The 14,730-nt window shown below is 45.0% G+C and overlaps 1 protein-coding gene across 1 annotated transcript in view; it reads right to left on the bottom strand.

Moving 5' to 3' along the window:
* Positions 1 to 14,730, bottom strand: part of kcnd3 (potassium voltage-gated channel, Shal-related subfamily, member 3) — a 109,882-nt gene that overhangs the window by 15,340 nt on the left and 79,812 nt on the right. Inside the window, exon 3 of the mRNA XM_084015778.1 lies at positions 4,820 to 4,988. Within this exon, the coding sequence (XP_083871904.1) occupies positions 4,820 to 4,988 (169 nt within the window). The remainder of the gene's footprint in view (positions 1 to 4,819; positions 4,989 to 14,730) is intronic.

Here is a 14,730-nt window from a genome sequence, read left to right on the forward strand (position 1 = left end):
AAAAGTGAATTAAATATAAGAAAATAAGTAAAGAGAAAAAAAATGGAAATAATCCCCATCCAGGAGAACACCAGAGCTGCACTTTAAAGTAAAGCTCATTTAAATTCAGCCCCCTTCTATTTGAATCCTTCTGCATCACTTGTCCTTTAATGATTCTCCATTTAAATCCGGCCTTTTATCCAGAATTTGTAATTAGACCTGAGGATGTTATTACCTTTTATGCAAATAAGAGCCGCAGCAGATTGGACACTTTGTTCCCGATCTCTTCACGGGATCACGCGTGGAGTCGAGGACGGACTCGCCGTGGAACAAAGGTAGCGCCGCTGAGGACCGACCGAGTACAATCTTCTTCACGTGTCTCTCTTTTGTGCAGTGAGACAGATGAGCGGCTGTCGATCTGCCGCCGCCCAGATGGATGGCTAATTGTAATGGGAGCCCAGAACAGCGAACAATTAGCCCTGAATGAAGATGGATGGAAATTGGGGGAGGCGAGTGGAAGATGCTGAGGGCCTAATGCTGCACTCAATAATTATTATCATCTCTACCAGGAGATCATGGGATCGGTTGAGTGAGTGAGTGTGTATCTCTGTGTCTGTCCTGCATACCGCTGCACCAAGCTGCTAAATATTTAGCTATTCTTTTAATTGCCCGTTTAATACAGCAATTGCCTGCCTGTCGACTCCCCACCACTACTCTTAGGGGCCCTTTACACAACAAGGTTTTATATTTATATATATATATATATATTTATATTTTTTGTAAAGCGTCGAAAAGCAATACATAAAACGTATGTATTAATATTGTTATTAATATGCAAAAGTACTTTTATGTTCTGGCTGTTCGTTTCCATGACAACGGCATTTTGGGGGGGCTGCAAACGAAAACTTTTGAAAAACGGGGTTCCAGGGTGAAATCTTTTGAAAACACAACTCCAACATTGCCGTGTAAACTACCAAAACCTGGTCCCCGTGGCAACGGTGATGTCACGGCTCCACTTCGCACACGCTTATTACGTCTGCAGTCAAATAGCATTGTAGCAGCTAGTCATTGCAGCAGCTAGTCATTGTAGCAGCTAGTCATTTCAGCAGCTAGTCATTGCAGCAGCTAGTCATTGCAGCAGCTAGTCATTGCAGCAGCTAGTCATTGTAGCAGCTAGTCATTGCAGCAGCTAGTCATTGTAGCAGCTAGTCATTGCAGCAGCTAGTCATTGCAGCAGCTAGTCATTGCAGCAGCTAGTCATTGTAGCAGCTAGTCATTGCAGCAGCTAGTCATTGCAGCAGCTAGTCATTGTAGCAGCTAGTCATTGTAGCAGCTAGTCATTTCAGCAGCTAGTCATTGCAGCAGCTAGTCATTGCAGCAGCTAGTCATTGCAGCAGCTAGTCATTGTAGCAGCTAGTCATTGCAGCAGCTAGTCATTGTAGCAGCTAGTCATTGCAGCAGCTAGTCATTGCAGCAGCTAGTCATTGCAGCAGCTAGTCATTGTAGCAGCTAGTCATTGCAGCAGCTAGTCATTTCAGCCACAGCTGGCGGAGATGTGAACTGTAATGAGTCTACCTTTTCTCGCCCCTCCCGTCAGCCCTGCAGGTCTCATAAGTCCTGTTAAAGGAAATCTGGATCTGGATCTCCATTAGCATCAGCCTTATTGTAATAAATGGTCTGAGTTAGAATGGATTTTTTCCTGTGAAATATAACCACGTGCAGGTGATGAAATGACGTTTTCTCACGGTAAATGACCAACGACACTTTGCTAACCGGCCCGATGGCTGAGGTCACATGTCGTTAAGGTTATGGAGCATTAAATAACGCTCCATGTTATGCAGACACTAGTAATGGGGGGTATTGAAGGAATGGCATGGCTGAGTAACTCATGACTTGGGTGGGACATTAAAGATCCCGGTTGTCATTAGCTGTGAAAGAGTGGACCATACAATGCTAATGGCTCTATCATACACCCTCTGCACTCGGGTTACCGTTCTTCTACAGTGTGAGAAACTCGTCCGCCGACGGGAGAGTCGGAAAACATTAAAATTAATGTGATGTGACCTGTAATGAGCCGAGCACATGTCACACATATTAAAATGCAGTAAATCCATTTCTGCTATGAATCGTCCACAGTCCTACGAGGCCGGAGAGCAGTGCTCTGGGCTTAATGCTCACGGTAGCATTACAGTCCAGCCGATTCTGAAAAATTCTCATATTGATATATCTGCCAAAATTGATGGATGGATGGAAAGATCTTGGGCTAATTAAAGATGGCATACACAGATCGTCTCCTAAATGCTCTAAGATATCGCCTCGTCATCGTACCTGCCGTACGATGACGAGGCGTACCTGCCGCTCATGACCTTGAATCGCCGTCGTCAAAAGGTGAAATGTTCAGGTGAAATGTTCTCACGAAGGGCAATAACGAGGTGTTTTGAGTCACGCTGTCATGAAGCAGAGGATGGATGTGTACGGGCGCTCGGGCAGATCGCTGAGTCATTTTAGTGCTGGGTAATGATGACAGCACCGTCATGCTACGGCGGGCGGAGGGTGGAGGGTGGGTGTCTGGTCCGCTGCATCACGCTGCGGCTCAGTGGAGAACACTCGGGGAGGCGGGACACCCCAAGGTCAGGCCTCAACACACACACACACACACACACACACACACACACACACACACACACCTTCCTTCCAGCCAGCACCTCATCTGGATGATGGCTATTTCAGGAAAGAATGCAGCATTAGGACACACGTCGCCTCCAGCTCTCCCCCTTTCTACTCCCCTCCCTCCCCCTCCCTCCTCCTCCCTCTGACCGTCCTCCTCCCCACTCTCCTCTACGCTCTTTTCTCTGTCGATGATATACATCTAAGTAACAAAACACGTATTTGTGTGGAACCGTTCGCTACGAAGCTTTCGGTCAGACTCGCGTTACAAACCGACTTTGTTGGAATAATCCTGCTACATTTGGAAAATAACTTATGACTTATATTGTGTGACGACATGTAGAAAATCTTCCTTCCTTCCTTACATTTTAAATATCAAGGACATTTCTCTGGCATTTCTACCTTCTTCTTTTTTTTGACACATTCTGCGTCGTAACCCTGACTTTTGTGAACTCCTGATCTGGACCCGTTTTCAACCCAGATCGTGTCTCGCGTGCCTCTTCGTCCCGGCACACTTGGCCACCGTTCCACCGGAGCGTCGGTCCGCCAGACAAGGTTACGGTTAGTTAAGGCCGGCCAGCGGTCAGGCCACGGTCGAACCGCAGGTCTTTAAACAGATTTAAACTACGACCGGAGAGCCAGGATGGATGGCAGTAATCACAGAGAGGGAGAGAGGGAGGAGGGGGAGGTAGAGGAGCAGAAACGAGCCGGGGAAGAAGTAAAAAAAGAGGTGAGAACGAGAGAGAGAGATGAGAGAGAGCGAGGATCGGACTCATAAGAAATATGTGTCAGTGTGTGCACGTCTGCCAGCTCCGAGCAAACACACTGCTTCCTGTCAGCTTTGCCCTCAGACTGTGATTAGCAGCCCGGCGTTGTACGAGCGCCAGCTGAGGCCGCCGCCCAGTTTGGCTCGTGGACACGCGACTCTTTAAAGGAGTCTGAAGGCTGTTTACCCAAAGGAAGATAGCATCTTTTAAATCTTCCACAGTTTAAACACCAGTTTACATAATCCCCCTTTTTAAATTCATGCCTGGGTGTGTTTTTTCTTTTTAATCTATTAATATTGAGGAAATCTCCACACAAGGACGGGAAAAATGGAGAAAACTATTTCTAGATGGGAAATAATGGAGGATTCTCCGATGGGGGGAGTTTTGCCAGCTCGCACTCAACTTCCTGTTTTTGCATAACTAGTCGTTGAGACGTGAAGTGACTCGAGGGAATAATACAGTTTGTTACAGTGGTGCCACGCTGTGGAGCAGAACATCTCATTGTTCACTAGTTATTGGGTTTGTAATTTAGTTGATTTAATCGTTATTGTTACATATTTTGATGACGGACTTTTTCATGACTATGATTGTTAATCTGGCAAACTTTCCAAAAACCTGCACTCATTATTTCCTGTATTGTCCTTAGCATGGCTGTTATTGTCTAATCAGAGGATTTTTTTTTTTAAATTGAAATGAAAGTGGAAACCAAATGTGCAATAATCACAAAAAAATAACTGATATGACAACCCATAAAAAGAATTGGCTCAAACATCTTCTGGATTTCAGCACCCGGGACAGCGCCATAAACCACACACATGCCGTCAATCCCGGCCAACATCACTGTCTTTGAGAGAGTGTGGCGGGCTCACACTTTGAGCTGGTGTTAAGATACGGGTATCATATAAAACTAGACATCATAAAGAACCATCGGTACCAACCATGTCATGCTCACATGTTAGAAAGTGAGCTGAATGACGCTCCAAATCAGGCCCCATTTTGGCGAGGGAAATCTGGCATTGGGGTCCCTCGATCAAGATATGTGAATCCAAATAGTTCTAGGGTTCCCGGGTAGCTGCCTGATCTGAGCTACGCTTAGCTAACCTTCAGTGTTGTCTGGCTCTGGGCAAGAAACAAATCCACCAAACCTGATGTACTTATGCAGAGCGGAGAGGAAATAGGAAGGCCACGGTTTAGGTATGCATGTGGAGGGAGAAGCTCCAGTGAAGTCTGCTGCTACTCTCTGAATATACATCACACACCTACTGTTAGTGTGAGTCAATGTGCGTTATCATCATTAGTCCTGAACCTTGCTGAGTCAGAGACATCCCCCCCCCCCCCCTGTGAGGTCTGGATGTCTGGAGGTCCAGCCCTCCGGGGCCCAGCTGAAGGGAAGTAAGACTGTTTACCTGAACCTTCTGCGCCCGCCGCTTGTCTGCTCTCTGGTTCTGGTGATAGATGCGGCTGAAGTTGGACACGATGACGGGGACGGGCAGGGCGATCACCAGCACGCCGCTCAGGGAGCAGATGGAGCCGAAGATCTTCCCCGCGATCGTCTTAGGAACCATGTCTCCGTACCTGAGAGGGACAAACAGAGATTAAATCATCTTGTTATGCATTTCATCAAATTTGTCTCAACCTTCAAGTCACACACACAGCAGACAGAAGGTCATCCACGTCACACACCAGGCCTAGGCAGCTAAATAGTCTGAGCGTGACGCGTTTACTGCGATGTGAATGTTGCTCCTGCACACATCCCGTTGTCGGTGCTGAAACGATGTATTGTGCAGCACGAGTGAAAACGTATTAGATAAAACGGATAAACTGCATAATTTGCATTTGCAATTTCACATGATAAAAAAATAAATAAAGTGGCAAGTGGGGTGAGACACTTCATGGTGCTCCACCATGCACACACACCATCAAGAGTCCAACTATCTGCCCTTTAATTTCCCCACCAGAATAAAGCTTGACCTGCTGACTCGGCCCCGCCCCGAGAGAGAAACCCCCCTCGGTCCCTGAACGGCTCAGTGAAGTCCACGACTCGCTCGCTGAGAGCAGACACTATTAACCTTCGTAGAAGAGGGGAAAGAGGAGGACACTGTGAACGCCGGGGACATTTCCCAAAAGACATTCAGCCCAATTCAATCTGAAATATTTGCAAGTCAAAAGCAATCTCGTCTCGACTTCAAAGACAACACAACACAATTACAATAACTATATTAAACCCTCACTCGGAAATAAGAGAGCCAGACTGCAGGAATCGTCGGTAGAAGGAGAAGAAATTCATAAGCTAAGAGAGCGTGACCTAAAATGGAAAAAGCAACCTTTATTTCTAATGTGCTTCGTTTCTTATTCATGAGTAAAGAAGTGCAGGTGATTTGTTCTGGTTTTCCAGCTAAACAAGAAGTTTGTGCAGAAGTTATTAGAAGTGAGTCCTACCACAAATAAACCCTGAAACTAAAAGCCTCTCAGCAGCCGCCATCACATCTAATGAGGGAGAAAGTGATCCTGGAAAGATGTTTATATCACGGCAGCATAAAGTCCCAGTTAAAAAAAACATGAATCAATTTGTCTTAACTGTAAATTCTTATTCATAATCCAAATCAAACTGTACGATCACGACGAAAGCACGTGTGCCCGACACGATTCCCTGGGGCGGACGGACAGAATGAGGCGATGATTCATGGATACACTCATCTTTTCTCTTACAAATGTGCAGTTAAGCTGAGAGGCTGACAGGGAGAAGTGGCAGCAAAGCCAGGAAGACGGCGACAAAATGCTGCGAGGGAATCGTGTCTCCGTCTCGAGGTTGAGCTCAAGGAGCCGCACACAAAACCTCCGTTTGGGGAGCTTCACTGCTATAAAGTACACGTACTCATGCACTGTGTATTCTGAAGTATTTTACGTAGACATGTAACGATATGAAAAGTTCATGTCGCAATTATCTTGCCTATTCACGATACTTATCTGATAATCGTCAAAATACACTTAAAAGTCTTAAAACGTCACTGAAACATCCTGGAATCACTTTATAGTTTGGATATATTATGATAATTTGATAGTTTTTTTTCAGTAAAAACTTAACGCTGAAATAGCCCATTTTCTCCTGCACAACGATTCATTCTGCTTTCGTACTTTCGGGACATGTTGGCTGACAAAACGTTTGATTCTTTTACCAAAAATAAGTAGTGGAGCGTAGTAGCAGAGTATTTTATACTACTCTGTATTCTTGCATCGCACCCAGTGTGTTGGATCCGTCTGATCCCACTCACCCTCAGGAAGGTTATAAGCTCAGTTTGTGATTTAACTGCTTCAGAGAGACGTTGATTGAACTTTATGGTCCTTTTGGAGGCTGTGGGTTCGTGTCGGATTCTGTTGAGTTCTAATGAAATGTGTTCATAATCTAATATCTCCCCGTGGTTTGAGTAATTTTACGCTGATCTTTCATCAAGTTATTGTGTGACAGATGGATGTGTTTTCACATGGATACTGAACACATTTGCTGCTGCATCTGTAATGTATGTTAGAAGCCCTGGAGACGCGTCGCTGCAGCGAGGCCTGCGTGTGTGAAAGTCTTTGATATGCTACGTATTGCCTTAACGTATATTTGCCATTAATTAGCGGCCAAGCGGACAGAGTGACCAACACTTCCTGCCAATCCTGCTGACGTTACTCACGGGAACGTGTCTCTAAACGGCTCTCATCCAGCTCACGGAGACGAGCGCCGGCTCTGATACGAGGACTGGCTTCCCCCAGATGTTCCCTGTTAATGAACAGTAATCTGCTTAAGAAGTCGTGCTCACGATGGTGGTTTTATGATCTAACGAAGCACTTCTGTCACAGCCGGATAACGACGGTGAAAAAAACCACAACAGTAACACAAACACACGGATCGCATCATTCGGGGCAGGAGATGAAACCTCGAAAGTCGTTAGTCACGTTTCGGCGAAAGAAAACCCATCCCCGACGTGAAGCCATTAAAGTGGAGGCATCAACAAAGCAAAGCACTGCCCACACACGGTGAACCAGCGGTCCAGAGCCATAACCGAGAGTATACTTACAGACGCCATTCATCGTCCCCTCCAAGAACTTTAATGGTCTTTCTACCCAAATTAGGCAATAACAACCCCATCAGAGGCCCATCACTCCACAACGTTTCATCTCCTCCTCCTCCCCAGAATATGTTTCCATTAGGAGGAATGAAAAGCTAATCATATTCATCTGCAAGCCTGCTTTAATGGGATCCTATCAGATGGAGGCCCATCTCTCCTAATACTACAGTCAATTTGCTGCTCCCATTTAGTCAAGCTGGCCCGTCTCTGATGATACCATCTCTGAGCCATTATACGTGGCGCTGAGATAAAACCACCGCTCGCATTAAAGACAAAAGAGAGCTGTGGGCCAATAACCGGCGTGTGCACGTGTCTTACGTGCACGTGATTAGAAAAGGTGGATGATCGCCGGGGTCGTTTTTTTTTTTTTTTTTTTTAATCTGCAAGACTCGGTTGAAGGCGGCGATGGAGGGAAATGTCAGGAAGAGGATGGATGAGCAGTGACAGGAAGTGTTCTGCAGGGAGAGAGATTTTCTCCCCCATCAGCCTCCCGCTTCCTCCCATAAACCAACGTACACAACCAGGAGTCTGACGCACAATAGTAGAGACGCAACGATGCTTTTTCCAGTTCAGGTCTGATTCTGATACCTGAATGTGGATATTTGTTCTGATATCGGAGCTCTTTTTCTTGTCTAAACTCTGCATTGAATTTAAATGTATTCCAAAGTATTTGACCTGTAGGTTAACTCGGCTTCACATACAATCGGGAGCAAACCGCCACGGCAACGATCAATCAACTCCTGGTTGGTTTAATACGTGCGTTCAAAAGTAATACGAGAGTTTCAAAGAATAATGCAACGGCGAACTGACAAATCCTTCATAAGGTTTTCAGAGTGAAGATGAAATAATTGAACCATGCAGAGAAATAAATATCTACAGTATAAAAAACCCATTAAAGTGGAGCTGAAAGGAAAATCCCCTTTAGATCACGTCCCCCGTTGTTCACCTATTTAACAATATGTGCTGAAAAGACAGCGAGCATTCTTCCTAAAATCAAAATATGATGCCTGCTTGCTTCAGCTAACGCCAGCCAATAATATCATGACATTCATCTGTCAATCAATCAATCAATCGGAGCTGGAGAGGGTGGTGAGCTCATCCTTTCAACCATCAAGTCAAATTCCTCCCAATGTTTAGTCCCGCCTCCTGTTTCACTCAGAAATACGTCACCATGCGGAAGATGGAGACTCTTGAAATGGCGTTTCTTTCAGCCGCCGGTAACGCTATCGATGTCAGCAAACGGTGGCGAGGGGTTGGTGGGGAGGACTCAGCCAAACATTTCTTCCTTCTCGGCTCAGATGGACCATTGACATTCAGTATAATGAAAGGCATTCATTCAGTTCCATCTGATTTTGCTTTTGAAAGCCCGACAACCCTTAACTGGTAACTAGGGTTGGGCATCGTTTGGATTTTACCGATTCCGATCCCGATTCCGATCCTCTGTTTCGATTCCTGTTCTAAACGATTCTCGATTCCGATTCTTTGAGGTGCAGGTCAACAGGTCCAGTGTTGCCACAGTTACTTTGAAAAGTAGTACTCTTGACTTCACTTAACTTAAATAATTGTTTGCATATTGTAATGGCAGTAACATCATGAATGAACATTTTATGAATATTGAACCAGCATTAGAGCAGCAAGGAGTGTTTTTTATGGAACAAATGAGCACAGTCCTCAAGTATGAGCGGCGTGATGATGAAGGGAGGGGGCGGGGCCAGCAAGCAGCGAGACATTTCTCCACTAAACACTCAAGAGAGACTCCGCTCGCATCTCAGCACAGACTGAGTTAGCAGGAGCTCCGTGAAATCGAGAACTCGTCTTGTTTATTCACACGCTGCACCTTTTCACCGTCACCGGGCGGGACCTGCTCTTTTAATGTGGTTGTGCCATGCTGTGACTCTAAATGTTTTTTCAAGTTTGACGCTGTATTCTTGAAAGTAGACAACACTTTGTTATTAACACAGAGTGTACAACGAACCTTTATGTTGCCATCTTTTGCTGAGATGAAGTCGAAATAATGCTTGTATTTCCAGCTGGAAAATGCGTATCTCTCCCCCTCCATTGTTTACGTTTCTGCCGGTAAAGCCGACTACACGCGACCGTCCGTGAAGGTGTCGGCTAACATACGTCACCCCGCTGAGACGCACGAAGAAAGCAGATCTTTTTTTTTTACTGACAAAAATAGTAACGCGCCGTGTATTTGGATAAGTAACTTTAATCTGACTACTGGTTTGGCAATAGTAGCGCGTTTGACTACTCGTTACTGATCGTTCTATCGCGGAGTCTCCGCACGCCGGGCGGAGTAATACAAACAAACTAGTGCGAGCGGAGTAAAACAAACAAACTAGTGCGAGCGGAGTAAAACAAACAAACTAGTGCGGACGTTTAAGAACCAAAAAAAAAGAATCGCAATTCCAACAGCTTCTTAACGGTTCCGGAACCGGAGGTTAGGAACCGGTTCCTATTTGGAACCGGATCTCGATGCCCAACCCTACTGGTAACTAACCCGTTGATTTCACTTCCCTTTTTACTGCGATGCTCCACTGACTCCACTGATGAGCTTTATGCTACGTGCATCCAGTTTAAATGATTTCTGCCGTAAGTATCTTAAAGTAAAGTTTGCTACAGGTTATTGCTGCATTATTTGGCGCCTCGTCAGTGAGAACCGGTCGTAAACCTCGGCCCTGATATCTGATACGCCACCATATCACATCAGATCCCGAAACTGGATCATATCAGGCCCATCTCTAGATATTATATGTGCAGTGTGCATGCACAGATCCACACACACAAACACACAAACACAGGTCAGGCCTCGGTCAGGGTTGTCACAACCCATTGTGCGAGGGCCGGGTCTCTGCGGGTTACGTTCATGGAGCCGGGGGAAGGATGGATGGGGGGTTATTGAGTGGGACTGAGTGCTCCTGTGGAGGCTGACAGATGATGGAGGGTCAGGTCAGGTCAGGAAGGCACCGCTCATCGCCCCACAAGATAAATACCTGCTTTATGAAATATATATATACGCTCCCTGCAGTCATTTTATTGTACAAGGAGAAAAACATCTGCCCAAGAAACTTTTAAAAATGAAATATCAGCGCTGTTATTGTTTTCACTTTGTCATTTTATTAAGATGTTGTGGATGAGGAGCTTCTGTTAAAAGAGAGGGAGGATGAGGGTTTCCATTAACGGACCGAATCCCAGTTTACCAGCGATGACCCTGATTTTAAGCGTGGCAGGTGTGTTTAGTTTGCATATGAAATTAAACATTCAGAAAATATATATATTTTTTAGAAACATCGTCTATTAATTAAGGAAAATTGTAAATAGGCCATAACTAATATGATGATATGGATTCAGCAGTGAGACAGTGGAGATAAGAACTGAAATCATCTGGTAGATGTTAAAATAATAATATAGATATGATATTTGCAGATCCACTGAGCTCTAAACGTCAGATAATGGTGATTCTGTTCGAGGGTGAAGAAGCTTTGTCACCAGAGGCATAATAATCATCGTCATTTGAGATTTCACTTATGAAAGTTCACTCTGCAATAACATATTTTTGTTAGATTCAGGGATTGTTTGTTTATTTCTTTATCATTTTGCGGAGGAAGCTTCAGCACCATGGACAGCTACGATAGTTTCCAACTGCAGGACAACCTGAAAACGCGTTTTTACTCTTCCTGTTCCCTTCTGGTCTCGAAGTCGATGTGTTTTTTGTTGGATGCCTGAAATTATGTCTAGGCTTAAGGATTTTTAACGTTTTGTTTTACGATATAAAATATGTCAGTAAATATGCCTCTGGCTCCTTCGAAGCTTTTACACATCATTAAAAAGACGGTTGCTAACAAGCGGCTAAATGAGACGACTAAACGTTTCTGCCATCATTTTCAGACTACAGACTAAAAACTATTAACGAACTGTTGTTTATCAGGATATCACAATTTTCTACTGTCGTACATAACAAGAGGAAGATACAAGGTTATTCTTTTCGTTAGTTTTAATTAAAAAATGTGCTTGACATTCAGAAAATGTGAAAATGATAATTACATCATTGTGATATGACTAATAAATTATCATAAGGAGCTGTCCTTCAACCGTAGCAAAACCACGGAAATATGACCTCCAGTGTGATCCCAGAACAAATAAAAAAAACAAAGAATGATGTACAACTGAGCTCCACTAGGAACCTACATGCCTGACCATCGGCCATATTAATATCACATAAGTGGTGGTGGACTTCCATCTTTATTGGCAAACCTGTCAGGGGCCAACGGAGCGCTGCTCTTCTGGGTCCAGCAGACTGAAAGATGGGCTCTTCAGGCCTTCAAACATCCACCCATCTGGAGTCTCATCTGACATTTCACGGCCGCGCACTCCGAGGGAAGGAACTCTGATGAGACACCACCATCTATAATCACCTCCCCCCCCCCCCTCTCTGCATCACCGCAGGAAGAGAAACAGGTTGGGATAGAGACGGTTAGAGATGGAGATAGAGTCCATGCTAATATGCAGAGGGAGGGACGTGTTTGTGTTTTTGAGCTATTATTATCATCATCTTTGCCCTCAGACATGAACATATGATCTTCATCTGCAGGGCTCCAATAATCTCTGATTTTTAATTAGAATATTTAGAATTTCTGTTTGATTTGGACCCCCGGTTTGCGAGGTGGTCTTTGATGTTTTTGACAGCCGTGATTCAATAGTTTCATATAACTTTATAAAGATGCAACAAAGCAATGAGATATTTTCCCGTGGCAATATTGTATCGATGCAGGGATGTAGAAAGGCAGGTCCATGCACCATCACGCTAAACTATTAATATTGCAAATGCGGGTTAACGGCGTATTCAGAGGTGAAGTTAGTTGCTTTATTTCCATTCAGGCAAAAATATTTGCATACATGTTGATGTGTCGATTTCCCAACAGTGATTGTTGTGTTCAGATACGCTCAAAGGTTTGGGAACAAGCAGCTAGTTCTGAAAACGCTCTAAAGCTTGTTGGCAACGGTTGCTTTTTCAGGCCACTAGGTGGTGCTGAGTTTTTGCTGGCGTGAGGGGAAAACGTAATCTTATTGGATAAAAGCAGATATTGAAAAAGAGTGTAATAAATCCTGTGAGTCCATGGCTAGGAAAAAGAAAATGATTGAAGAGTTGGATGATGAGAATGAACTGCCTGACGAAGGATTAATAAGGGTTTTGTTTGAACGGATGTGAGGAAGGCCACTTCCCTCCCAGCTCTGATGTCCAATCAAAAAATGTCCGTGACATCCGCTGTCCTCCGGCGTCGTCAGATTTATAAGACTGAACTCAGAACAGTGAAACAAAGTGTGAAAGTTATTACGGAAGTTCAGAAGGTCCACACGTCGTTATTGTGTCCGAGGTCTCATCTGGGGAGCCTTCATCGTAAAAGGGTCCTGCTATCACCTCTTAAAGCTCATATTGATAACATTTTTATGTAAACGAACAATTAAAAAAAAACAAAAATCCACAGAGCTTTAAAAAGGTTGACAAAAAAAAACAGAGCTAAAGTCACGATTGTGTCTCGTTTTGGAGGAATGTAGGAACTATGTGGAGTGGAAATGGGAAAACGGAATAAAGAAATGAAATAAAACTGCGTCTTCGTCCCAGTCCAGACCAGTGCGACCCCCCCACTATCAAGGCACTGGGAGGCGGGGTAAGCAGCAGGCTGTGCTGGTTGTGCAGTAGGTGGGTCATGTAGTAATTCTGCATGCATATTACAGCGAGTACACAGAAGTGCTGCGGCTGCATTTCAACTCTTAATTCCTTACGTGGGACTGAATATGTGGGACGAGAACAAGACAACAACTTTCAACAACAATTGCAAAATATGCATGGCTATTTGTGAAGCGGTCAAACTGCTGAGTTTCCTTTTTATAGAGAATAAATAACCATCTGGGCCCAGAGCCGTTTCTGGGGCCGCACGTCATGATCACGTCATGGTAGCGGAATAGCTGGAGAAAATGCTGCATTTGTTGCATTTATCACAAAGGTGCCTCATTGTTTCTACCTTTTATGATTGTTTTCTATAGGTTTAACTTGCTGACGGGCCTGTTTAACGGGCCTGACGGTGCCGGCAGCAAACCTTTGACACATAGAATTAATAGTTAGTATCTGCTCGTTTGTTGCTAGATTGCAAACGTCTCACATTAGTGTGTTTTCATTGACACAGATAACGCAGGCGCCGGCGGCGGCGTATCCTCGCAGGCGTACAGGCTGTACTTCCTCGTTTGCTTTCAACGATGGGGGGAAACGAGAGAAAGAGACGCAACGATTCGCTGATGAAGTGAAGGCATTACTCACACGGTGAACACCGCACAGGGAGGGAAGGTCATCACCATCACTCTCGGCGCCAGCAGTCGTTCAGGGAATCGCACTGAGGGATGGACGCCGCCGCCGCTGCCTCCCCGGGAACGCACATCCAGTCGGCTACACCGGGACGCGTCGCAGGTCTTCATCCCAACATTGATTCATCGCTCTCCGGTGTACATTACAGGGTCTCCCATACATTTGTTTACTGGTGGCGGCCATAAAATCAGCGTCGACCACCATTTTTTAAATGGGTCAAATCTTGATTTAATTGTCGAGGCTGTGCACAACTCATTGATCTCTCTAATACACCGGCGCTGCAGGGACAGCGTACGTCTGTAGGCCGACAGGAAGTTTGCGTTGCTTCGGTTCCTGCCACTGAAATTATTGCAGAATAAACTCTGGAAAACGAACGTTTGTCTAAAATTACGCTATGATGCTCAGCAACTTCTCTTGTGCTTGAAAGCTCAACTCTTCACCTGCTGTTGTTGTTCTTGTGTTCGGGAGGAATCGTGTTTGTGATTGTTATTTAATACTTCACACTAGCTCCAACGCCGCTGTGTTACACGTCACACTCTCTCTGGTGACGCTGCAGACCAAAGTTCAGTAGAAACGGTGCGATCGCAGCATATCGAGTCTTCGTTCCGTGATAATGGCGGAACCACCACCGATCCATATGAACTAAATCAATATCCTGCTAACAGTCGAGTGGTGGTCATCACTTCCCCTTCTGGCGCTCCACCCCATTGCTCACATGTAGCTATCGCGTGCTCCATCACATCATGGCGGCGAGTGAAAACCCCTCATCAGAAACCTGCATGTGATGTCACCGATGCCGTTTTTCCCAGAAGCGTCCCATTAAGCGGTGCTCGTTCGCTCA

The sequence above is a fragment of the Eutrigla gurnardus genome, assembly GCF_963514095.1.
Source record: "Eutrigla gurnardus genome assembly, chromosome: 8".
NCBI classification, from domain to species: Eukaryota; Metazoa; Chordata; class Actinopteri; order Perciformes; family Triglidae; genus Eutrigla; species Eutrigla gurnardus.